At 47.6% G+C, this 25,874-nt stretch overlaps 1 protein-coding gene across 1 annotated transcript in view; it reads right to left on the bottom strand.

Moving 5' to 3' along the window:
• Positions 1–25,874, bottom strand: part of LOC140740470 (lysosomal protective protein-like) — a 63,211-nt gene that overhangs the window by 35,753 nt on the left and 1,584 nt on the right. The window contains exons 2-5 of the mRNA XM_073069647.1: positions 22,051–22,162; positions 21,796–21,933; positions 19,288–19,446; positions 17,802–17,893 (exon numbers count right to left, since the gene is read on the bottom strand). Of these exons, the coding sequence (XP_072925748.1) occupies positions 17,802–17,893; positions 19,288–19,446; positions 21,796–21,933; positions 22,051–22,162 (501 nt within the window). The remainder of the gene's footprint in view (positions 1–17,801; positions 17,894–19,287; positions 19,447–21,795; positions 21,934–22,050; positions 22,163–25,874) is intronic.

Raw genomic sequence — 25,874 nt, forward strand, 5'->3', positions numbered from 1 at the left:
CGCCATCAGACAGGATTATACACAGGCTGAACAATACACTGAGCTACACTATCCCATCGCCATCGGACCGGATTATACACAGGCTGAACAATACACTGAGCTACACTATCCCCTCGCCATCGGACAGGATTATACACAGGCTGAACAATACACTGAGCTACACTATCCCATCGCCATTGGACAGGATTATACACAGGCTGAACAATACACTGAGCTACACTATCCCATCGCCATCGGACCGGATTATACACAGGCTGAACAATACACTGAGCTACACTATCCCATCGCCATCGGACAGGATTATACACAGGCTGAACAATACACTGAGCTACACTATCCCATCGCCATCGGACCGGATTATACACAGGCTCAACAATACACTGAGCTACACTATCCCCTCGCCATCGGACCGGATTATACACAGGCTGAACAATACACTGAGCTACGCTATCCCATCGCCATCGGACCGGATTATACACAGGCTGAACAATACACTGAGCTACACTATCCCATCGCCATCGGACCGGATTATACACACGCTGAACAATACACTGAGCTACACTATCCCATCGCCATCGGACCGGATTATACACAGGCTGAACAATACACTGAGCTACGCTATCCCATCGCCATCGGACCGGATTATACACACGCTGAACAATACACTGAGCTACGCTATCCCATCGCCATCGGACTGGATTATACACAGGCTGAACAATACACTGAGCTACGCTATCCCATCGCCATCGGACCGGATTATACACATGCTCAACAATACACTGAGCTACGCTATCCCATCGCCATCGGACCGAATTATACACAGGCTGAACAATACACTGAGCTACACTATCCCATCGCCATCGGACCGGATTAAACACACGCTCAACAATACACTGAGCTACGCTATCCCATCGCCATCGGACCGGATTATACACAGGCTCAACAATACACTGAGCTACACTATCCCATCGCCATCGGACCGGATTATACACACGCTGAACATTACACTGAGCTACACTATCCCATTGCCATCGGACCGGATTATACACAGGCTGAACAATACACTGAGCTACACTATCCCATCGCCATCGGACCGGATTATACAGACGCTCAACAATCCACTGAGCTACACTATCCCATCGCCATCGGACCGGATTATACACAGGCTCAACAATACACTGAGCTACACTATCCCATCGCCATCGGACCGGATTATACACAGGCTGAACAATACACTGAGCTACACTATCCCATCGCCATCGGACAGGATTATACACAGGCTGAACAATACACTGAGCTACACTATCCCATCGCCATCGGACCGGATTTTCACACGCTGAACAATCCACTGAGCTACACTATCCCATCGCCATCGGACCGGATTATACACAGGCTCAACAATACACTGAGCTACACTATCCCATCGCCATCGGACCGGATTATACACACGCTGAACAATACACTGAGCTACACTATCCCATCGCCATCGGACCGGATTATACACAGGCTGAACAATACACTGAGCTACACTATCCCCTCGCCATCGGACTGGATTATACACCGGCTCAACAATACACTGAGCTACACTATCCCATCGCCATCGGACCGGATTATACACAGGCTCAACAATACACTGAGCTACACTATCCCATCGCCATCGGACCGGATTATACACAGGCTCAACAATACACTGAGCTACACTATCCCATCGCCATCGGACCGGATTATACACACGCTGAACAATACACTGAGCTACGCTATCCCATCGCCATCGGACCGGATTATACACAGGCTGAACAATACACTGAGCTACACTATCCCATCGCCATCGGACCGGATTATACACACGCTGAACAATACACTGAGCTACACTATCCCATCGCCATCGGACCGGATTATACACAGGCTGAACAATACACTGAGCTACACTATCCCATCGCCATCGGACCGGATTATACAGACGCTCAACAATCCACTGAGCTACACTATCCCATCGCCATCGGACTGGATTATACACAGGCTCAACAATACACTGAGCTACACTATCCCATCGCCATCGGACCGGATTATACACAGGCTGAACAATACACTGAGCTACACTATCCCATCGCCATCGGACAGGATTATACACAGGCTGAACAATACACTGAGCTACACTATCCCATCGCCATCGGACCGGATTATACACAGGCTGAACAATACACTGAGCTACACTATCCCCTCGCCATCGGACAGGATTATACACAGGCTGAACAATACACTGAGCTACACTATCCCATCGCCATTGGACAGGATTATACACAGGCTGAACAATACACTGAGCTACACTATCCCATCGCCATCGGACCGGATTATACACAGGCTGAACAATACACTGAGCTACACTATCCCATCGCCATCGGACAGGATTATACACAGGCTGAACAATACACTGAGCTACACTATCCCATCGCCATCGGACCGGATTATACACAGGCTGAACAATACACTGAGCTACACTATCCCCTCGCCATCGGACTGGATTATACACAGGCTCAACAATACACTGAGCTACACTATCCCATCGCCATCGGACCGGATTATACACAGGCTGAACAATACACTGAGCTACACTATCCCCTCGCCATCGGACCGGATTATACACAGGCTGAACAATACACTGAGCTACACTATCCCCTCGCCATCGGACTGGATTATACACAGGCTCAACAATACACTGAGCTACACTATCCCATCGCCATCGGACCGGATTATACACAGGCTGAACAATACACTGAGCTACACTATCCCATCGCCATCAGACCGGATTATACACACGCTCAACAATACACTGAGCTACACTATCCCATCGCCATCGGACCGGATTATACACAGGCTGAACAATACACTGAGCTACACTATCCCCTCGCCATCGGACCGGATTATACACAGGCTGAACAATACACTGAGCTACACTATCCCATCGCCATTGGACAGGATTATACACAGGCTGAACAATACACTGAGCTACACTATCCCATCGCCATCGGACCGGATTATACACAGGCTGAACAATACACTGAGCTACACTATCCCCTCGCCATCGGACCGGATTATACACAGGCTGAACAATACACTGAGCTACACTATCCCATCGCCTTTGGACAGGATTATACACAGGCTGAACAATACACTGAGCTACACTATCCCATCGCCATCTGACCGGATTATACACAGGCTGAACAATACACTGAGCTACACTATCCCATCGCCATCGGACCGGATTATACACACGCTGAACAATCCACTGAGCTACACTATCCCATCGCCATCGGACCGGATTATACACAGGCTCAACAATACACTGAGCTACACTAACCCATCGCCATCGGACCGGATTATACACACGCTCAACAATACACTGAGCTACGCTATCCCATCGCCATCGGACCGGATTATACACAGGCTGAACAATACACTGAGCTACACTATCCCATCGCCATTGGACAGGATTATACACAGGCTGAACAATACACTGAGCTACACTATCCCATCGCCATCGGACCGGATTATACACAGGCTGAACAATACACTGAGCTACACTATCCCATCGCCATCGGACAGGATTATACACAGGCTGAACAATACACTGAGCTACACTATCCCATCGCCATCGGACCGGATTATACACAGGCTGAACAATACACTGAGCTACACTATCCCCTCGCCATCGGACTGGATTATACACAGGCTCAACAATACACTGAGCTACACTATCCCATCGCCATCGGACCGGATTATACACAGGCTGAACAATACACTGAGCTACACTATCCCATCGCCATCGGACCGGATTATACACAGGCTGAACAATACACTGAGCTACACTATCCCATCGCCATCGGACCGGATTATACACAGGCTGAACAATACACTGAGCTACACTATCCCATCGCCATCGGACCGGATTATACACAGGCTGAACAATACACTGAGCTACACTATCCCATCGCCATCGGACTGGATTATACACAGGCTGAACAATACACTGAGCTACACTATCCCATCGCCATCAGACCGGATTATACACAGGCTCAACAATACACTGAGCTACACTATCCCATCGCCATCGGACCGGATTATACACAGGCTGAACAATACACTGAGCTACACTATCCCCTCGCCATCGGACCGGATTATACACAGGCTGAACAATACACTGAGCTACACTATCCCATCGCCATTGGACAGGATTATACACAGGCTGAACAATACACTGAGCTACACTATCCCATCGCCATCGGACCGGATTATACACAGGCTGAACAATACACTGAGCTACACTATCCCCTCGCCATCGGACCGGATTATACACAGGCTGAACAATACACTGAGCTACACTATCCCATCGCCTTTGGACAGGATTATACACAGGCTGAACAATACACTGAGCTACACTATCCCATCGCCATCTGACCGGATTATACACAGGCTGAACAATACACTGAGCTACACTATCCCATCGCCATCGGACCGGATTATACACACGCTGAACAATCCACTGAGCTACACTATCCCATCGCCATCGGACCGGATTATACACAGGCTCAACAATACACTGAGCTACACTAACCCATCGCCATCGGACCGGATTATACACACGCTCAACAATTCACTGAGCTACGCTATCCCATCGCCATCGGACCGGATTATACACAGGCTGAACAATACACTGAGCTACACTATCCCATCGCCATCAGACCGGATTATACACAGGCTCAACAATACACTGAGCTACACTATCCCATCGCCATCGGACCGGATTATACACAGGCTGAACAATACACTGAGCTACACTATCCCATCGCCATCGGACCGGATTATACACAGGCTGAACAATCCACTGAGCTACACTATCCCATCGCCATCGGACCGGATTATACACAGGCTCAACAATACACTGAGCTACACTATCCCATCTCCATCGGACCGGATTATACACAGGCTGAACAATACACTGAGCTACACTATCCCATCGCCATCGGACCGGATTATACACAGGCTCAACAATACACTGAGCTACACTATCCCATCGCCATCGGACCGGATTAAACACACGCTCAACAATACACTGAGCTACACTATCCCATCGCCATCGGACCGGATTATACACACGCTCAACAATACACTGAGCTACACTATCCCATCGCCATCGGACCGGATTATACACACGCTCAACAATACACTGAGCTACACTATCCCATCGCCATCGGACCAGATTATACACACGCTGAACAATACACTGAGCTACACTATCCCATCGCCATCGGACCGGATTATACACACGCTGAACAATACACTGAGCTACACTATCCCATCGCCATCGGACCGGATTATACACACGCTGAACAATCCACTGAGCTACACTATCCCATCGCCATCGGACCGGATTATACACAGGCTCAACAATCCACTGAACTACACTAACCCATCGCCATCGGACCGGATTATACACACGCTCAACAATACACTGAGCTACGCTATCCCATCGCCATCGGACCGGATTATACACAGGCTGAACAATACACTGAGCTACACTATCCCATCGCCATCAGACCGGATTATACACAGGCTCAACAATACACTGAGCTACACTATCCCATCGCCATCGGACCGGATTTTACACAGGCTCAACAATACACTGAGCTACACTATCCCATCGCCATCGGACCGGATTATACACAGGCTGAACAATACACTGAGCTACACTATCCCATCGCCATCGGACCGGATTATACAGACGCTCAACAATACACTGAGCTACACTATCCCATCGCCATCGGACCGGATTATACACAGGCTCAACAATACACTGAGCTACACTATCCCATCGCCATCGGACCGGATTATACACAGGCTGAACAATACACTGAGCTACACTATCCCATCGCCATCGGACCGGATTAAATACACGCTGAACAATACACTGAGCTACACTATCCCATCGCCATCGGACCGGATTATACACAGGCTCAACAATACACTGAGCTACACTATCCCATCGCCATCAGACCGGATTATACACAGGCTCAACAATACACTGAGCTACACTATCCCATCGCCATCGGACCGGATTTTACACAGGCTCAACAATACACTGAGCTACACTATCCCATCGCCATCGGACCGGATTATACACAGGCTGAACAATACACTGAGCTACACTATCCCATCGCCATCGGACCGGATTATACAGACGCTCAACAATACACTGAGCTACACTATCCCATCGCCATCGGACCGGATTATACACAGGCTCAACAATACACTGAGCTACACTATCCCATCGCCATCGGACCGGATTATACACAGGCTGAACAATACACTGAGCTACACTATCCCATCGCCATCGGACCGGATTAAATACACGCTGAACAATACACTGAGCTACACTATCCCATCGCCATCGGACCGGATTATACACAGGCTCAACAATACACTGAGCTACACTATCCCATTGCCATCGGACTGGATTATACACAGGCTGAACAATACACTGAGCTACACTATCCCATCGCCATCGGACCGGATTAAATACACGCTGAACAATACACTGAGCTACACTATCCCATCGCCATCGGACCGGATTATACACAGGCTGAACAATACACTGAGCTACACTATCCCATCGTCATCGGACCGGATTATACACACGCTCAACAATACACTGAGCTACACTATCCCATCGCCATCGGACCGGATTTTACACAGGCTCAACAATACACTGAGCTACACTATCCCATCGCCATCGGACCGGATTATACACAGGCTGAACAATACACTGAGCTACACTATCCCATCGCCATCGGACCGGATTATACACAGGCTCAACAATACACTGAGCTACACTATCCCATCGCCATCGGACCGGATTATACACAGGCTCAACAATACACTGAGCTACACTATCCCATCGCCATCGGACCGGATTATACAGACGCTCAACAATACACTGAGCTACACTATCCCATCGCCATCGGACCGGATTATACACAGGCTGAACAATACACTGAGCTACACTATCCCATCGCCATCGGACCGGATTATACAGACGCTCAACAATACACTGAGCTACACTATCCCATCGCCATCGGACCGGATTATACACAGGCTCAACAATACACTGAGCTACACTATCCCATCGCCATCGGACCGGATTATACACAGGCTGAACAATACACTGAGCTACACTATCCCATCGCCATCGGACCGGATTAAATACACGCTGAACAATACACTGAGCTACACTATCCCATCGCCATCGGACCGGATTATACACAGGCTCAACAATACACTGAGCTACACTATCCCATCGCCATCAGACCGGATTATACACAGGCTCAACAATACACTGAGCTACACTATCCCATCGCCATCGGACCGGATTTTACACAGGCTCAACAATACACTGAGCTACACTATCCCATCGCCATCGGACCGGATTATACACAGGCTGAACAATACACTGAGCTACACTATCCCATCGCCATCGGACCGGATTATACAGACGCTCAACAATACACTGAGCTACACTATCCCATCGCCATCGGACCGGATTATACACAGGCTCAACAATACACTGAGCTACACTATCCCATCGCCATCGGACCGGATTATACACAGGCTGAACAATACACTGAGCTACACTATCCCATCGCCATCGGACCGGATTAAATACACGCTGAACAATACACTGAGCTACACTATCCCATCGCCATCGGACCGGATTATACACAGGCTCAACAATACACTGAGCTACACTATCCCATTGCCATCGGACTGGATTATACACAGGCTGAACAATACACTGAGCTACACTATCCCATCGCCATCGGACCGGATTAAATACACGCTGAACAATACACTGAGCTACACTATCCCATCGCCATCGGACCGGATTATACACAGGCTGAACAATACACTGAGCTACACTATCCCATCGTCATCGGACCGGATTATACACACGCTCAACAATACACTGAGCTACACTATCCCATCGCCATCGGACCGGATTTTACACAGGCTCAACAATACACTGAGCTACACTATCCCATCGCCATCGGACCGGATTATACACAGGCTGAACAATACACTGAGCTACACTATCCCATCGCCATCGGACCGGATTATACACAGGCTCAACAATCCACTGAGCTACACTATCCCATCACCATCGGACCGGATTATACACAGGCTCAACAATACACTGAGCTACACTATCCCATCGCCATCGGACCGGATTATACACAGGCTCAACAATACACTGAGCTACACTATCCCATCGCCATCGGACCGGATTATACAGACGCTCAACAATACACTGAGCTACACTATCCCATCGCCATCGGACCGGATTATACACAGGCTCAACAATACACTGAGCTACACTATCCCATCGCCATCGGACCGGATTATACACAGGCTGAACAATACACTGAGCTACACTATCCCATCGCCATCGGACCGGATTAAATACACGCTCAACAATACACTGAGCTACACTATCCCATCGCCATCGGACCGGATTATACACAGGCTCAACAATACACTGAGCTACACTATCCCATCGCCATCGGACTGGATTATACACAGGCTGAACAATACACTGAGCTACACTATCCCATCGCCATCGGACCGGATTAAATACACGCTGAACAATACACTGAGCTACACTATCCCATCGCCATCGGACCGGATTATACACAGGCTGAACAATACACTGAGCTACACTATCCCATCGTCATCGGACCGGATTATTCACACGCTCAACAATACACTGAGCTACACTATCCCATCGCCATCGGACCGGATTATACACAGGCTGAACAATACACTGAGCTACACTATCCCATCGCCATCGGACCGGATTATACACACGCTCAACAATCCACTGAGTTACACTATCCCATCGCCATCGGACCGGATTATACACAGGCTGAACAATACACTGAGCTACACTATCCCATCGCCATCGGACCGGATTATACACAGGCTCAACAATACACTGAGCTACACTATCCCATCGCCATCGGACCGGATTATACACACGCTGAACAATACACTGAGCTACACTATCCCATCGCCATCGGACCGGATTATACAAAGGCTGAACAATACACTGAGCTACACTACCCCATCGCCATCGGACCGGATTATACAAAGGCTGAACAATACACTGAGCTACACTATCCCATCGCCATCGGACCGGATTATACACACGCTGAACAATACACTGAGCTACACTATCCCATCGCCATCGGACCGGATTATACACACGCTGAACAATCCACTGAGCTACACTATCCCATCGCCATCGGACCGGATTATACACAGGCTCAACAATCCACTGAACTACACTAACCCATCGCCATCGGACCGGATTATACACAGGCTCAACAATACACTGAGCTACACTATCCCATCGCCATCGGACCGGATTATACACAGGCTGAACAATACACTGAGCTACACTATCCCATCGCCATCGGACCGGATTATACACACGCTCAACAATACACTGAGCTACGCTATCCCATCGCCATCGGACCGGATTATACACAGGCTGAACAATACACTGAGCTACACTATCCCATCGCCATCAGACCGGATTATACACAGGCTCAACAATACACTGAGCTACACTATCCCATCGCCATCGGACCGGATTTTACACAGGCTCAACAATACACTGAGCTACACTATCCCATCGCCATCGGACCGGATTATACACAGGCTGAACAATACACTGAGCTACACTATCCCATCGCCATCGGACCGGATTATACACAGGCTCAACAATCCACTGAGCTACACTATCCCATTGCCATCGGACCGGATTATACACAGGCTCAACAATACACTGAGCTACACTATCCCATCGCCATCGGACCGGATTATACACAGGCTGAACAATACACTGAGCTACACTATCCCATCGCCATCGGACCGGATTATACAGACGCTCAACAATACACTGAGCTACACTATCCCATCACCATCGGACCGGATTATACACAGGCTCAACAATACACTGAGCTACACTATCCCATCGCCATCGGACCGGATTATACACAGGCTGAACAATACACTGAGCTACACTATCCCATCGCCATCGGACCGGATTAAATACACGCTGAACAATACACTGAGCTACACTATCCCATCGCCATCGGACCGGATTATACACAGGCTCAACAATACACTGAGCTACACTATCCCATCGCCATCGGACTGGATTATACACAGGCTGAACAATACACTGAGCTACACTATCCCATCGCCATCGGACCGGATTATACACACGCTGAACAATACACTGAGCTACACTATCCCATCGCCATCGGACCGGATTATACACACGCTCAACAATACACTGAGCTACACTATCCCATCGCCATCAGACCGGATTATACACAGGCTGAACAATACACTGAGCTACACTATCCCATCGTCATCGGACCGGATTATACACACGCTCAACAATACACTGAACTACACTATCCCATCGCCATCGGACCGGATCTAACCTCTACACTCCTCCCATCCATGAAGGGCCTTGGGAAATTAAACTACTCACTGATAGGAGGTTGTTTATTCTCAATGACAGAGGAGTCTGGTACATCTGTGTAAAAGTGAATGTTGAAGAAACGATGGGGGAGCCAGTACAATGACGGGTGAGGCCGGTACATTGACAGGGGAGCCTGGTACAATGACAGGGGAGACTGGTACATTGACAGGGGAGCCTGGTACAATGACAGGGGAGACTGGTACAATGACAGGGGAGACTGGTACATTGACAGGGGAGCCTGGTACAATGACAGGGGAGCCGGTACAATGACAGGGGAGCCGGTACGATGACAGGGGAGACTGGTACATTGACAGGGGAGCCTGGTACAATGACAGGGGAGACTGGTACATTGACAGGGGAGACCGGTACAATGACAGGGGAGACCGGTACATTGACAGGGGAGACCGGTACAATGACAGGGGAGACTGGTACAATGACAGGGGAGCTGGTACAATGACAGTGGAGCTGGTACATTGACAGGGGAGACTGGTACAATGACAGGGGAGCCGGTACAATGACAGGGGAGACCGGTACATTGACAGGGGAGCCGGTACATTGACAGGGGAGCCGGTACGATGACAGGGGAGACCGGTACATTGACAGGGGAGCCGGTACGATGACAGGGGAGACCGGTATGATGACAGGGGATACTGGTACATTGACAGGGGAGCCGGTACGATGACAGGGGAGACCGGTACGATGACAGGGGAGCCGGTACATTGACAGGGGAGCCGGTACGATGACAGGGGAGACTGGTACATTGACAGGGGAGCCGGTACGATGACAGGGGAGACTGGTACATTGACAGGGGAGCCAGTACGATGACAGGGGAGACTGGTACATTGACAGGGGAGCTGGTACGATGACAGGGGAGACTGATACATTGACAGGGGAGCCGGTACGATGACAGGGGAGACTGGTACATTGACAGGGGAGCCGGTACGATGACAGGGGAGACCGGTACGATGACAGGGGAGCCAGTATAATGACAGGGGAGCCTGGTATGATGACAGGGGAGCCTGTTACAATGACAGGGGAGACTGGTACATCTGGGTAAAAGAGAATGTTGAAGAAACGATGGGGGAGCCAGTACAATGACGGGACACAATGCTGGAGAAAACCCACATTCTGGCACCAACATAGCAGGTCCACAATGCTTGGCTGAACAACACAAAACAGAACAGACGAAAGGACAAAGCAACAACAGCAAAACAAACCCCATTCCTCCTTTCACCCACACCGTCCTCTAACCCAAGGACAGACCATCTTTGACCTCCAGCCTCCAAAGAACTCATGAATTCTCAGATAATGGGCCATCCACTTCCCCAGTGGACTCACTGACACCGGGCCATTCAGCCTTGAATTCCAGACCAGAAGTGCTGAGGGGATAATCCACCTTGACCTCTTATGACAGTCCCAACATTGTAGGTTCCAGTCTTCAAGCTAATACATATGATGTCAGGAACTGGCTAAAGGCATTATATAATATAAAGGCTACGAACCCTGGAACAATCCAGGGAAAGTACTGATGACGTGCTCCAGGACTCGCCACACCCTTGGCCAAGAACAACTGCAGCACTGGTGTTGCCAGGATGGCATGTTAGTACTGTGGTTACAGTAATGATTTACAGCGCCACCAATCTTCAGATTGGGGTTCAATTCCCACCGTATCTGCAAGGTGTTTATTTTCTCCCTGTGACTGCGTGGGTTTTCTCCAGTTTCTTCACGTATTCCAGAAGACATACAGGTCAGGGTGAGTGAGTTGTGAGCATATGATGTTGGTGCAGGAAGCATGGTGACGCTGGCGGGCTGCCCCAGCACAGTGTTGGATCTCGCTGGTCGTTGACACAAACCATGTATTTCCATGGACATGATAAATAAAGCTCATCTTTAATCATGCCCACCAAACAGAAAAATGCCCAGAAATGTTCTTTCTACAAAAAGTGGGATAAGTCCAACTTGGCCACTTACCAAAACATTGAAGCATAAAGTTACAGGAGAGGAATTGGCCCTTTGGCCCATCCAGTCCATGCCGAACTATCAATCTGTCTGGTCCGCTTTCTGCCAGCATGTGGAACTTACTTAGCAACTATTCGCTCACCGAAACTTAGTTAGGGTTCTGCCAAAGTCACTTCATAACCACCGGCATCCAACATGAACCAAAGAGCTAAAACTCCAGAGATGAAGTGAGGGCATCTGGCCTCGACATTAATTCACAAACACAAGAGATTCTGTAGATGCCGGAAATCCAGAGTAACACACACAAATTGCTGGAGGAACTCAAGCAGGTCTAGCAGCATCTATGGAGGGGGGAAAGCAGTCAACGTCTGGGGCCAAGACCCTTCATCAGGACTGGAAAGGAAGGGGGAAGAAACCAGAATAAGAAGGTGGGAGGGACGGGAAGGAGTACAAGCTGGTAAGTAATAGATGAAGCCAGGTGAAGGGGAAGATGGCTGGGTGGGAGAGGGCTGGATGAGGTGAGAAGCTGGGAGGTGACAGGTGGAAGAGATAAAGAGCTGAAGAAGAAGTAAACTGATAGGGGAGCAGAACGACCATGGGAGAAAGGGAAAGAGGAGGAGCACCGGATGGGCAGGTGAGGGGAGGGAAGGGAATGTAAAAGAGAAAGGGGAGGGTGAGAAATGACTAGAAGTTAGAGGAATCAATGTTCATGCTGTTAAGGCAGCATTTGATTGAGTTTGGTATTATGGAGCCCTGACTAAAGTGGAATCGCTGGGGATCGCAAGGAAAACTCTCCATTGGAATGAAACCTCGCACAAAGGAAGATGGTTGTGATGATTGGAGGTCAATCACCTCAGCTACACGACATCTCTGCAGGATTTCTACAGGCTAGTGTCCTAGGCCCAATCTTCATCAATCACCTGTCTTCGATTGTCAGGTCCAGGGAACGTATCATCACTGGTGCTTGCACAATGGTCAAGACCAAATGCAGCCAGAGCTGGACAATACCCAGGCCTGGGCTGACAGGTGGCAGTAACACCTACACCAGGCAACGACAGTATCCAGCCAGACAAAGTCCAGCTTTCACTCTGTCATTCAATGGCATTGCCATCAGTGAACCCCCACTATTGACGTCCTGTGGTTACAACTAAACAGCAACTGAGCTGGAGGAGCCACATACACAACGTGATTGCAAGACCAGGTGTGGCAAGTACTCAAAGCCTCTCCACCATCTACTCAGCTCAAGTGAGGGGCGTGATGGAGCATTCTCCACTTGCCGGGATGAGTGCGGCTCCAACATCACTCAACAAGGTATAGCAAATAGCAACCCATGCACAGCCATTCCCTCACTCCACCACCAACAGCAGTTTGTACCCTCTGCTCATCCACACTCCTTCCAAAACCACCACCTCTTCCTCCTGAAAAACAAGGGCAGCTAAAGCACAGGCAACACCACCAGCTGGAAGTTGCCCTCCAAGCCACACCTTCCCGACTTGGAAATGTATCCCCGTTCCTTCACCACCGCTGGCTAATTGTCCACTATCTCATTATTTGTTTGTATTCCTTCTCCACTGAAACATCATGGAATGATCCTCTATTTTAAAGGTGCTCCCTACACTCAGTGGCCACTTTATTAGGTACACCTCCACACCAGCTCATTAATGCCAATCAGGTGGCAGCAACTCGATGCATAAAAGCATGTGGACATGGTCAAGAGGTTCAGTTGTTGTTCAGAGCAAACACAAGAATGGGGAAGAAATGAGACTTGGACTGAGGAATAATAGTTGGTGCCAGATGGGGTGGTTTAAGTATCTCAGAATCTGCTGATCTCCTAGGATTTTCACGCACAGCATTCTCTAAAGTTGACAGAGAAGGGGATGAAAAACAAAAAAACATCCAGTGAGCAGCAGTTCTGTGGGTGAAAAAACCTTGTTAATGAGGGAGCACGGAGGAGAATGGCCAGGCTGGTTCAAGCTGTCAGGAAGGTGACGGTAACTCAGATGACCATACATTACAACAGTGGCGTGTGCAGGAGTATCTCTGAACACACACGTCAAACCTTGAAGTGGATGGGCTACAGCAGCAGAAGACCACAAGCATATACTCAGTGGCCGCTTCATTAGGTACAGGAGGTAGCTAATAAAATGGCCACTGTGTGTAAATGCATCACTATAGATCTAATCAGGTTAGTAGAGAACTACACCTGATTAGATCCATAGTGATTTAGGATAAATTAGACAATGCTTATGCCATAGGTATAGCATTCTGCACCCGCTGTTTTTCTGTTAAACCTTGTTGATGTATTTTTTTTCCTGCTTACAAAATCTAAATATTGATTGTCAGCTTTTTTCATTGTGAACTTCCAAGAGTTCACTCAAAGTGTAAGGACGATTATGCCCTTCCACATCACACAGTCCGATATGGGAGAAGCTACAAGTGCCTTTTAATATCGACGTAGACAGAGGAATGTATACAGGAGACCAGCCATCCTTCACTGATAATCAACATGTTAAGGCAGAGAATGCGCCTGGTCACACCCCAGGTTTTCCCTCTTAAACCCCTCCGGTCATTTCTATTTCTTGTGTTTCTCATTACAGACGGTTACAGGCTCAATGTGGAGTGAGGATTGCGGAAAAACAGGTTCCCTCTCATAATTTCTCACATCGTCCATCTTAATGCATCCTTACACCTCCAGGTCTTCCTACCTGCACAGCCCTGGAACTCTTCGTTCCACACAGCCACCATTTTCTCACCTTCATCTATAAGGTTGGTGGGCACAAAATGGGAACCTTTGAGCCCCCCCCCCCCACCATTGTACAGAACAGAAATAGCTCATCTTCTCTATGCTGACCATCAAGTACTTATCTGTACTGATCGCATTTTTAGGCACCTGGCATCTAATGGGATCCTGCCAGGCAACACTCACACTTGCTGACCTAACGTACTTACACCCAGACCCCAGGTCACTCCCCCAACTTGGACCACCTCGAGTGTCACCCCCTATCATCCTGCGCACAGCTGTACAACAAAATAGTCCACCCAGGTACCTTTCCCCATACCAGTTAGGCAGCACACATCCCCTCGACCCCACATACACCTCCATACATTCCACCCCACACACACTTACCCATCCTTACCCAAAGCTACATCCCAACTAACCCTATGCTCCACCCCAATTAACTGAGAGCTACACCCCATAATCCTAACATAGCTGAACACTGATCGACACCCCCTTACCCAAAGCATCACCACCAACCCTGTAATGCTCTCTGCTTTATCATTTATATCCCCGATGTAGAGGGGGTCATATCAGCAGCACTTAATACAATAAATAAGTATTTGTATGTAAAATAATACAATAAGTATTTGTATGTAAATGTCTGTCTCCCCTAGAAGGGCTGTTTAGGAGCCTGAATGGTGACGAGGGAGGAGATGCAGGGACTGTGTTTCACATCTTGTGGTTACAGAGGAGAGTGCCTGGGGAGGGGAGGGAGTGGGTGGGCAGAAATTAGGGGACTAGGGAATCATTGAAAGAGTGATCCCTGTGGAAAGCAGAAAGGGCAAAGGACAGCATACTTGCCAAGCACTTCTTAAACATTGGGAGGGTACCTGTCTCTATCGCTCGCTCAGATTCCTAATTCTTCCTCAAGTCCCTTGAAAACTCCTAACCCTTCCCTTAACCCACTCTCCCCTGGCTTTAGGCCCCTCTGATTTACAGCAGCATTTCTTACCAGCTATCTTCACGTGTCCCTTATAGTTTGTTATTCATCAAGCATAACCGTGTGTGCTCCAAGGAAAATGAACTTAGACTCTCCTCAAAACTAAAACACTCCACCCAAGAGGCAAGTTTCCTTGCCTTCTCTGCCGCGTGATCACATCTTTATCCAATCTCCCAAAAACAGCTTCCAACAAAGAGCAATCTTTGAAAGGAAAGCTAATTTAGAGCAAGCAACTGTGGTGAACTACATATATCTGTCTGGACACGCCCCTCTGCTGACTGCTCCTGTGGCTCCTCCCACAGACCCCTGTATAAAGGCGGTTGGAGGCACTGCTCCTCCCTCAGTCTCCAGGATGTTGTGTGGTGGTCTCTTGTTGCTAATCCTGGTCTCTTGCAGCTAATAAAAGCCTATCGTTCGCCTCCCGTCTCCAAGAGTTATTGATGGTACATCAGCAACTCACAGGCACAATGCAGGAGGAACTCAGCAGGTCAGGCAGTGTCTATGGACAGAGCAACTCACACAAAATGCAGGAGGAACTCAGCAGGTCAGGCAGTGTCTATGGACAGAGTAACACACACAAAATGCAGGAGGAACTCAGCAGGTCAGGCAGTGTCTATGGACAGAGCAACTCACACAAAATGCAGGAGGAACTCAGCAGGTCAGGCAGTGTCTATGGACAGAGTAACACACACAAAATGCAGGAGGAACTCAGCAGGTCAGGCAGTGTCTATGGACAGAGTAACTCACACAAAATGCAGGAGGAACTCAGCAGGTCAGGCAGTGTCTATGGACAGAGCAACTCACAGGCACAATGCAGGAGGAACACAGCAGGTCAGGCAGTGTCTATAAGGAGAAGCACTGTCGACGTTTTGGGCTGAGACTCTTCGTCAGGACATCCTGACGATGGGTCTCGGCCCAAAACGTCGACAGCGCTTCTCCCTTTAGATGCTGCCTGGCCTGCTGTGTTCCACCAGCATTTTGTGTTGTTGTTTGAATTTCCAGCATCTGCAGATTTCCTCGTGTTTGCACAGGAGGAACTCAGCAGGCTAGGCAGCATCTACGGAAAAGAGTACAGTTGTCGTTCCAGCATCTGCAGATTTTCTCTTCTTTCTAAGTTAGACCAAGTCAGGTCTAATTAGACCGGCTTTTCTACCTAGTTCCATCACTCTGTATCCAGTACCTAGACCCACAAAATGTCTGAACAGCTTTTAACTGTTCTCAGTTTCAACAGATACAAATTTAATGAGTTGGCTTCAACATTCACCTATCACAAGACAATGGAAACAACATGATGCGAAGGTGCCAATCCTTTCCTGGTGTGGGTCCCACCTGGAGTCCTGCTGGAGACCACCAGGAAGCCATTGCACGTGCCTGAGGCGGCAGGAATGAACTGCAGAGGCAGCATGCTCCAGCCGAAGCCACCTCCAGCCCAGAGCAGAAGAACCGTTCATCATATACTGAGCCTTTGTCAGGGGAACAGTAGGGCACTCCCCAGAGACCAATTACACAAAACTTACGTGTCCCCGAGGAGTCCATGGTAATAGGCAAAGTAAACAAGTGACTGGTCGTTGAAACGCTGGCTGCTCATTCCATTGCCAACTCCAAAACCCTAAAAGAAAGAGGACACAGCTTCACTATGGAGTCCATCATAAACTGGACGTGTTGAGCTCACACTCTGTGTGTTCTGGTACCAGTGGAACAGGACCAGGGTTCAAACCTGAATACCTGTTCTATCTGTATGGAGCCTGCACCTTCTCCTTCTGATTGCATGCTCTCCCTTTACACCCTCCAGGTGCTCTAGTTTCCGCCAATGTCCCAAAGGTGTGTGGGTTCATAGGTTAGAAAGCTCCTGTACATAGCCCCCACTGTGTAGATGAGGGTAAAATCCGGGGGAACTGAAGGGAATATGGGGAGAGTAAAATTTGTATAGGGCAACTGGCTGGCGGGCTGAATGGCTTGTTTCTGTGCCATATCTCTTTATGGGCTCTGCACGGTGGGTCATATCTAAAACCATTTGACTGCTTGTTGATGCTTGACCGGCCATGTCCCATATTATCACAGTGATTACTGGGCTGGGTGTGCAACCATGGGAACCAGGTCTTTCTGTGCTATTGACACATTCCCTTTCCCCGAGCCCTACCAATGGCAGCCACATGTGCATGCGGACAATAGGTACATCTTCTCTTAGCTACCCTCACGGGAGCCTGAAGTCCCACACTCAGTGTTTTAGGAAAAGGCTCTTTCATTTCACCATCAGATTTCTGAATGGTCCGTGAATACTACTTTGTTATTCCTTTTTTGTGCTGTTTATTTATTTGTGTAATTTATAGTAATTTTATGTCTTTGCTCTGTACTGCTGCTGAAACACTAAATTTCACATCATCTAAGTCAGTGATGATAAATCTTTTGAGATTCTGACACAGTGAGTCCCTGGGAACAGGTCTGAGCTGTTCCTACCACTGACGTAAATAGAAAGAATGATTCAAACTGGTTCTAAAAACTCTGAGGCCTCGTGGGGTGAGGGTGGAGCCTCAAATGCTACAGGACCTACATCAGCACCAGACTGGGTCTATCTTATTGCATGTCCTATCTGATTGGAGGAGTTGTTGACCATCCAAAACTATGGGTCACTCCTGAGCCCCAAACAACTACTCCAAAACCCCAGTATCAGTCGTCAAGAAGCATCTGATTGCTCCGATATTTGCCCCCCAAAAAGATGAACAGATCATTTATCTCTGATCTTTCGTGGGGTTTGTCTGCGCAGAAACTGGTTCTGTACTTTCCAAAGCTGCATTCCAAAAGGCATTTTGTTAGTTAAAAGGTAGTGGTGAAGTGTGTCTGCTCGCTGTTCTCACCCACCAGCCCAGTTCTTCAATCCCACATTAGGATGTGAGGAAGGGGTGGCAATCCTGACCACAGCTAGGACACAGCTTTCAAGAAAGAGGACACTGGGCCAGAAAGGTGCAAAGACGGCTGATCATGTTGAAACAAAAAAACAGGTACCTTGAAGTTGATTTGTGCTGAGCCTTCTGCGATCTTGAGGCTCAGTGATGGTACGTAAACCCCGCCATAGCTTTCACCGAACACGTAGAACTCATTGCTTGCAAACTCAGGGAATTTCTTGAAGAAATCCTGCAGAGCCAGGTAATTGTTCTCGGCAACCTATGGGAGTGGGGTGGGGTGGAGACAGAGCTGTGGGTTAAGACTACACTGAAAAGTTAAAAGTGGGTATAAGGATATAAACACAAGAGATTCAGCAAATGCTGGAAATCCAGAGCAATATACACTAAATGCTGAAGGAACTCAGCAGGTCAGGCTGCATCCTTGGAGAGGAATAAACAGTCGATGCCTCATCAGGGCATGGATATAGGGTCTTTGGCGTGTCTGGGTTAATAGCTGCCAGTATCACTGGGAGTACACTCCAGCCACACCAAGATATTCTAACTTCAGTGAACAATATTGCTGCTTTTTAGCTCGGCTTCCACTGTAGGGACTAAATATTAAAGTCCCAATTGTGAGGTGCCATCGTCTTGTAAGGCTTTACAGTAATCAGCAAACAACCCTGTTAATGAGTTCAATATTGACACAAACTCTTAAGAGGAAAATTGCGCCAACAGCTTTGTTTAAACTACTTAACAAGTGAGATGGGGAACGTGCAGGTAACATAAGGGAGATCCTTAATGGGTATTTGAAACAGTAGTTACACCAGGGAGGCATCACGTTTTGAGACTGACAGATTAAAAATTTATTTCTCTGTATTTTCCCAAGGATTAATGGAAGCACATAAAATGTATTTACCAGAGATAACAAAAAAGGATGGATTTTTCCACCAGATTAAATACTGGAAGTGAGAGCACTTAGTACTTGCTATTTGTCTAACATTGAAGTCACTTATATAATGTTTGTTTAAACAGTGTTCTTCCCTCAAAGTGCTCTGTTTAGTTCCACTCCAATGCAATGCAAAGCCCTACGGGTAAATGCTGCTCCCCTTCTCCGATGAAGAATGTTTCCCATGATGGGGAAAGTTAGAACTATGGAGCATAGTTTCAGACCATTAACAGAGAGGAGACTGAGGATGCTGGAACCTGGAGGAACACAGCAGGTCAGGCAGCTTCTGTGGAGGGAAATGGACAGTCAACGTTTCAGGTCAACATCACCAAGTTCAGATGAAATGTCTCAACCCAAAACGTCAACAGTCCATTGCATTCCCTAGATCTTGTCTGGTCAGGTGAGTTCCTCCAGTAGTTCCTTTTATTTACTGAAGAATTTCCACTCTCAAAGGGTCACGAGTCTTTGGACTTCACCACCTCGAGCTCTGGTGGTGCAGTCACTGAATATAGAAAAGCTAAGGTAAAATTTCAATTCTACTTGGAAGTAGGGCAAGAAAGTAGAGCTGAAGTCAGGAGCCATCAGCCAAAACCTTACAGAATATGAATCAGATTCAACTGTCCATCCGATCTCCCTTTTTCCTGTTTCATAACTTCTCCCCACGGCCAGTGCAGGTCTTCCAAATGCATTAGGAGTATGAGCAGAGTGTGTATGTCACCAAAGACTCTGGCAAATTTCTGCAGGCTTACTGTAGAGTGCATTCTAATTGGTTGCATCACCATGTGGGATGGTGGGGCCAGTGCACAGGACTGGAAAAAGCTGCAGTGGGTTATAATCTCAGCTAGTTCTATCATGGGCACTGGCTCCCCAACCATTGAGAGCATCTTCAAAAAGCTCAAAAAGGTAGCATCCATAATTAAAGACCCTCACCTTCCAGGACATTCCTTCTTCTAAAGTAAGTACATGTTCAGCACAGCATTGTGGGCCGAAGGGCCTGTATTGTGCTGTAATTTTTCTATGTTTCTGATCGCTATTGCCAAGGAGGAGGTACAGAAGCCTGAAGATACACACTCAATGTTTTAAGAACAGCTTCTTCCCCTCCACCATCATATTTCTGAATGGTTAACGAACCCATGAACACTACCTCACGATTTTTGCTCTCTTTTTGCACTTTTTATATATATCTTGCCGCAATTTATAGTATATTTTATGTATTGCAATTCTGAAATGTGCACACTACATTGTGGAAGGACCTGATGTGAGAAATCCCCCTGAGGAGCTATCTCCAATGTAGAAACAAGAATGGACCTAGTTGGCTGGATGTTGCAGCTCTCTGACAATGATCACCTCTCTATCGCGTGAAGTGTAAATTACTGCAGAAATGAGAGCCAGAATGCTAACAGAATTATTGGGGTGGAAGGGAGAGGAAAAGAAATGTAGGCTAAGCTATCCAGAGGAAGACACTGACGTGCAAGAAGTTGGGATGTGTAAAGGTTTCAAGGTGAAGGTAGATCTACGTCAGCTCCACAAACTGCATAATGTGATGAGTTAATTGTTCAGCACTGGAAGAAAACGGACCTAAGGGCTCAGGTGATGTGTCTTTTGTATTGTACACCTCTACTCCTCCTTCACTGAGTTGATGGAACCTGGGCAGGCTGGGACGGGATAGATTAACTACGATACCTCTTTATCGTTGGTGGTGTAGTCTCCGCTGTCGGAATAGGAGAAGCCAACGCCAGCCGGAGACTCCAGGTACAGCATGTTGGCCACCTTGTTCCAGCTGTACTCGTTAATGTAGAGGGTCTGCCCATTTTCGTTCACCTGAAATCAGACACATCGACATCAATAAGTTTCAACCTCTCGACCTGATTCCATGTCATGTGACCGCCCCACACCTTACAGCCACCAGCCGCACTATCGAGTCATGGGAAGACTTACGTGCAAAGGTCCGTTTTCAGCGAGGAATCCGTCCAATGAGCTGCACCCTGGGCCACCGTTCAGCCACAGGACCACTGGGTCAGTGGTTGGGTCTCGTTGAGATGTCACAAACCTGGAGAGCAGAAGACACATTAGAGATAAGAACCGTGATTGAGGACCCTACAGGATCTCAGACAGGTGAGCAACCCAGCCCACCGACGATGGGTGGGCTTCATCTGTCAGAGGAGGGAAATCCCTCAGGACCCTACAGGATCTCAGACAGGTGAGCAACCCAGCCCACCGACGATGGGTGGGCTTCATCTGTCAGAGGAGGGAAATCCCTCAGGACCCTACAGGATCTCAGACAGGTGAGCAACCCAGCCCACCGACGATGGGTGGGCTTCATCTGTCAGAGGAGGGAAATCCCTCAGGACCACTTCTACCACTTTCCCCTCTGATCTTGTTACAACCGGTGTGGGCTGGCATTCAACATCCTGCTGAAGCAAAGTGATACATGAACAAGTGCCGCAAAAAGAGAGAAAAAAAGAGTTCACGTGTTCATGGGCCATTCAGAAATCAGATGGCATCCATAAATGCTGCCTGACCTGCTGAGTTCCTCCAGAGTATTTCTTAAAATCTTCAGCATCTCTTTTGGTTCGGTCCATGTCAGCAGGGTGGGACAGTTAGAACCGGTTGCAGGAAAAGGATTCAATAAGGCGGATGCAGGCAGATGATTTCTTCTGGTTAGGGAATCCTTACCAAGGGGACGCAATATAATCCTAGATAGACTGCTCAGGAACAAAACTAGGAATGTTTCACCTAAAGGAAGTGGAAATGATGGACTTTGGACTTTTTTTGTCTACTAGTGTTTACCGTAGGTATCGCTTGTGGATGTACGTATCTGATGCAATGTGCCTGTGAAGCTTTTGTAAAGTAGGTTTTGCATTGTACCTGCCCACACATGTACTTGTGCATATGACAATAACCTTGATTTTGACATTAACTTGGGATGTATTTCTGGATAAATTCATGGATGGGAGGGATATGGAGGGCTAAGATGTAGGTACGGGTCGATGGGACTGGCAGAATACAAACGGAAGCATTGCACTTAATGCGACACTGTTACAGCTCAGTGCAACAGAGTTCAGAGATAATTTCCGATGTCATCTGTAAGGAGTCTGTTCTTCCTCCTCTTGGAATGTGTGGGTTTTCTCTGGGTCCTCCGGTTTCCTACCACAGTCCAAAGACGTAGCAGTAGGTTAACTGGTTATTGTAAATAGTCCCGTGATTAGACTGTGGTTAAATCAAGGGTTGCAAGGTGCCGTGGCTGGAAGATAGATAGATAACAGTTCAGCACAAACTAGATGGGCTGAAGGGCCTGTTTCTGTGCTGTAGTGTTCTATGACTCCCTGACTCGGCCTACAATGGGTGTGGACCAGTTGCAGCCTCTGTAGTTGAGAGCCATAACTTGTTTTGTAAGGCAAGTGTATCGGGATATCGAGCACATCAGGAAATGCAATTTTGGTGCAGATCAAAAATGAACTCATTGAATAGTGGACCAGGACTGAGGATCAAGGCGTTCCTGTGTTCTGCATGTGCCTGGATAGTTGACAATGCAGGATGCTGAGGGTGCTACGGTACTGAGGCCAACTGACGTGCAACGCTGGAGATCAAGAAACTTGGCAAATTGCTAACAAAAGCCGTCAGAACACAAACATGCTCTCAACAGTTTGTCTTCCTTCATTTAGAATCACTGCTGATGATCATCACAATTTTGTTCTAATATCAAGGATCAACTTTCTTTGCCATTTTCAATTTCACATATTAGGAATTTGCTGTGGTGGGTTGGTCAAGGTATGGCATGCAACAAAAACGATATTCAACATTAATAAAGAATAAAAATTAAAGTTAAAGTACGGATATGGTGGAGGGGGGGTCATTGCTTGCTACCGCTTACGTACGGGCGGAGGGAGATGGGGGGACTTCGGGGTTCTCACGTTTAACTGTCGTTCATTCTTTGGGGCACCTCTCTGTTTTTGTGGATGTTTGCAAAGAGAAAGCATCTCAGGATGTATAGTGTATACATTTCTCTGACATTAAATTTGACCTTTGAAACTTTGAAATGTGCATAAATGCATCAATACCAGCATCTATTTACAATGTAAAGAGCATTACAAACAGTGTTTACAGTGCAGTGCAGTGACTGAGGGTAACAGACAGGGGGTGTGAGGTGGCGGCTAACTAGAATGGTTGATCAGATTAACTGCCTGTGGGAAGAAATGTTGAAACTGTTGAATCAATAGTTCATAATCCTGCTCACAATTGTCTCTTGGAACAATAGTTTCTGCATGGCAATATGATCTCCATGACCTTCAATAAAGGAAAGGAACATCATTTACTGAATCTTAATGAGCAGAAGCTTGTAAAATTTGCTCCTTTGTCTTTCTTGTCAATCTAACAAGTAGCACTGTAAGGAATTATAAATAAGATATTATTGATTGCAAGATGACCAAAGGTTGAGTGATAAAAGAAGTAGTGAGAAGGAAATATTGCCACCATGCCTGTAAAGCTTGTGACCATCAGCAACAAGCAGAATCCAACAAATGAGGAACGTCATAGAGATACGTGTTTCCCGGTCACCAGGGAGAAGCTGACCAACTCACTCAGAGTGGCTGGAAGGTAAGTATCAGGGGGCAATGGTGGGAGCACTGAGGAGAGTATTGTAAATCTTACAGAGTTTTACAAACTTATGAGGGATATAGGTAATATAGATAGTTAGAATCTTTTTTCGCAGGGCAGGGAAGCCAAAAACAAGAGGAGAGGGGCTTAAAGTGAGATCTGAGAGGTAAGCTTTTTCTCATAGAGAGCAGTCGATATCTAGATTATGTTGCCCAAGGTAGAGGCAGACACCATGTTTAAAAGACACTTGGATAGGAACAGGCCGCCATGGTTCAAGTGGATTTAGTAATGATAAGCATCATGTCTGGCACGGATGGGGTAAACTGTAAGGGCCTGTTATTCTCTCAGCTATCTACATGGATCCTGGAATACTTCCCATTTTTTCTCTAGGATTAGGGATGACTTACTTCCGCTTGGGTTTTGTGGGTTCAGAAATGGTTAATGAGGGAACTGCAGACTTGTCCACAGATGAAGCAGGGAGGTGGATGTCCGAAAGGTTGCCCACTCCTTCTGCATATTAATAAGATTTCTCTATACTCCCAGTACATGGTCTTTAAGTTCTCAATGCCATCCCAATTGCTCCCGCTCTCAGTTTTCATCAGATGTGGCCCTGAGCACGATGGCACAGGTAGAAGGGTCACTATCTCACAGCCGCAGTGATCTGGCTCAATCCTCATCTCCAGTCATGTCAGTATGGGGTTTACATCTTCTCCCTGTGGTCACACACCATTCCTTCATGTTCATTAGCTCTTGTAAACTTCCCCGACTGTAGGTGAGTGGATGGGGTGGAGGAGGGTCAATGCGATTGTGAAGAGAATCCGTGGGTGGAGTGGAGGAGGGTCGATGAGATTGTGAAGAGAATCTCACTGATTCTCCTCCACCCTGTCTATGGATACTCTTCACAATCTCATCGATTCTCTTCCATCCCGTCATGGATTCTCTTGTGTGAGGAGCGTTTGATGGCTCTGGGCCTCTCCCACTCGAGTTTCGAAGAATGTGGGAGGACCTCATTGAAACCTATTGAATATTTGAAGAACTCGATAGAGTAGATGTGGAGAGGATGTTTCCTATAGTGGGGAAGTCTAGGACCAGAGGGCACAGCCTCAGAATACAAGGATGTCCCTTTAGAACAGAGATGAGGAGGAATTTCTTTAGGCCAAAGGTAG

Source organism: Hemitrygon akajei, chromosome 17 (genome assembly GCF_048418815.1).
Source record: "Hemitrygon akajei chromosome 17, sHemAka1.3, whole genome shotgun sequence".
NCBI classification, from domain to species: domain Eukaryota; kingdom Metazoa; phylum Chordata; class Chondrichthyes; order Myliobatiformes; family Dasyatidae; genus Hemitrygon; species Hemitrygon akajei.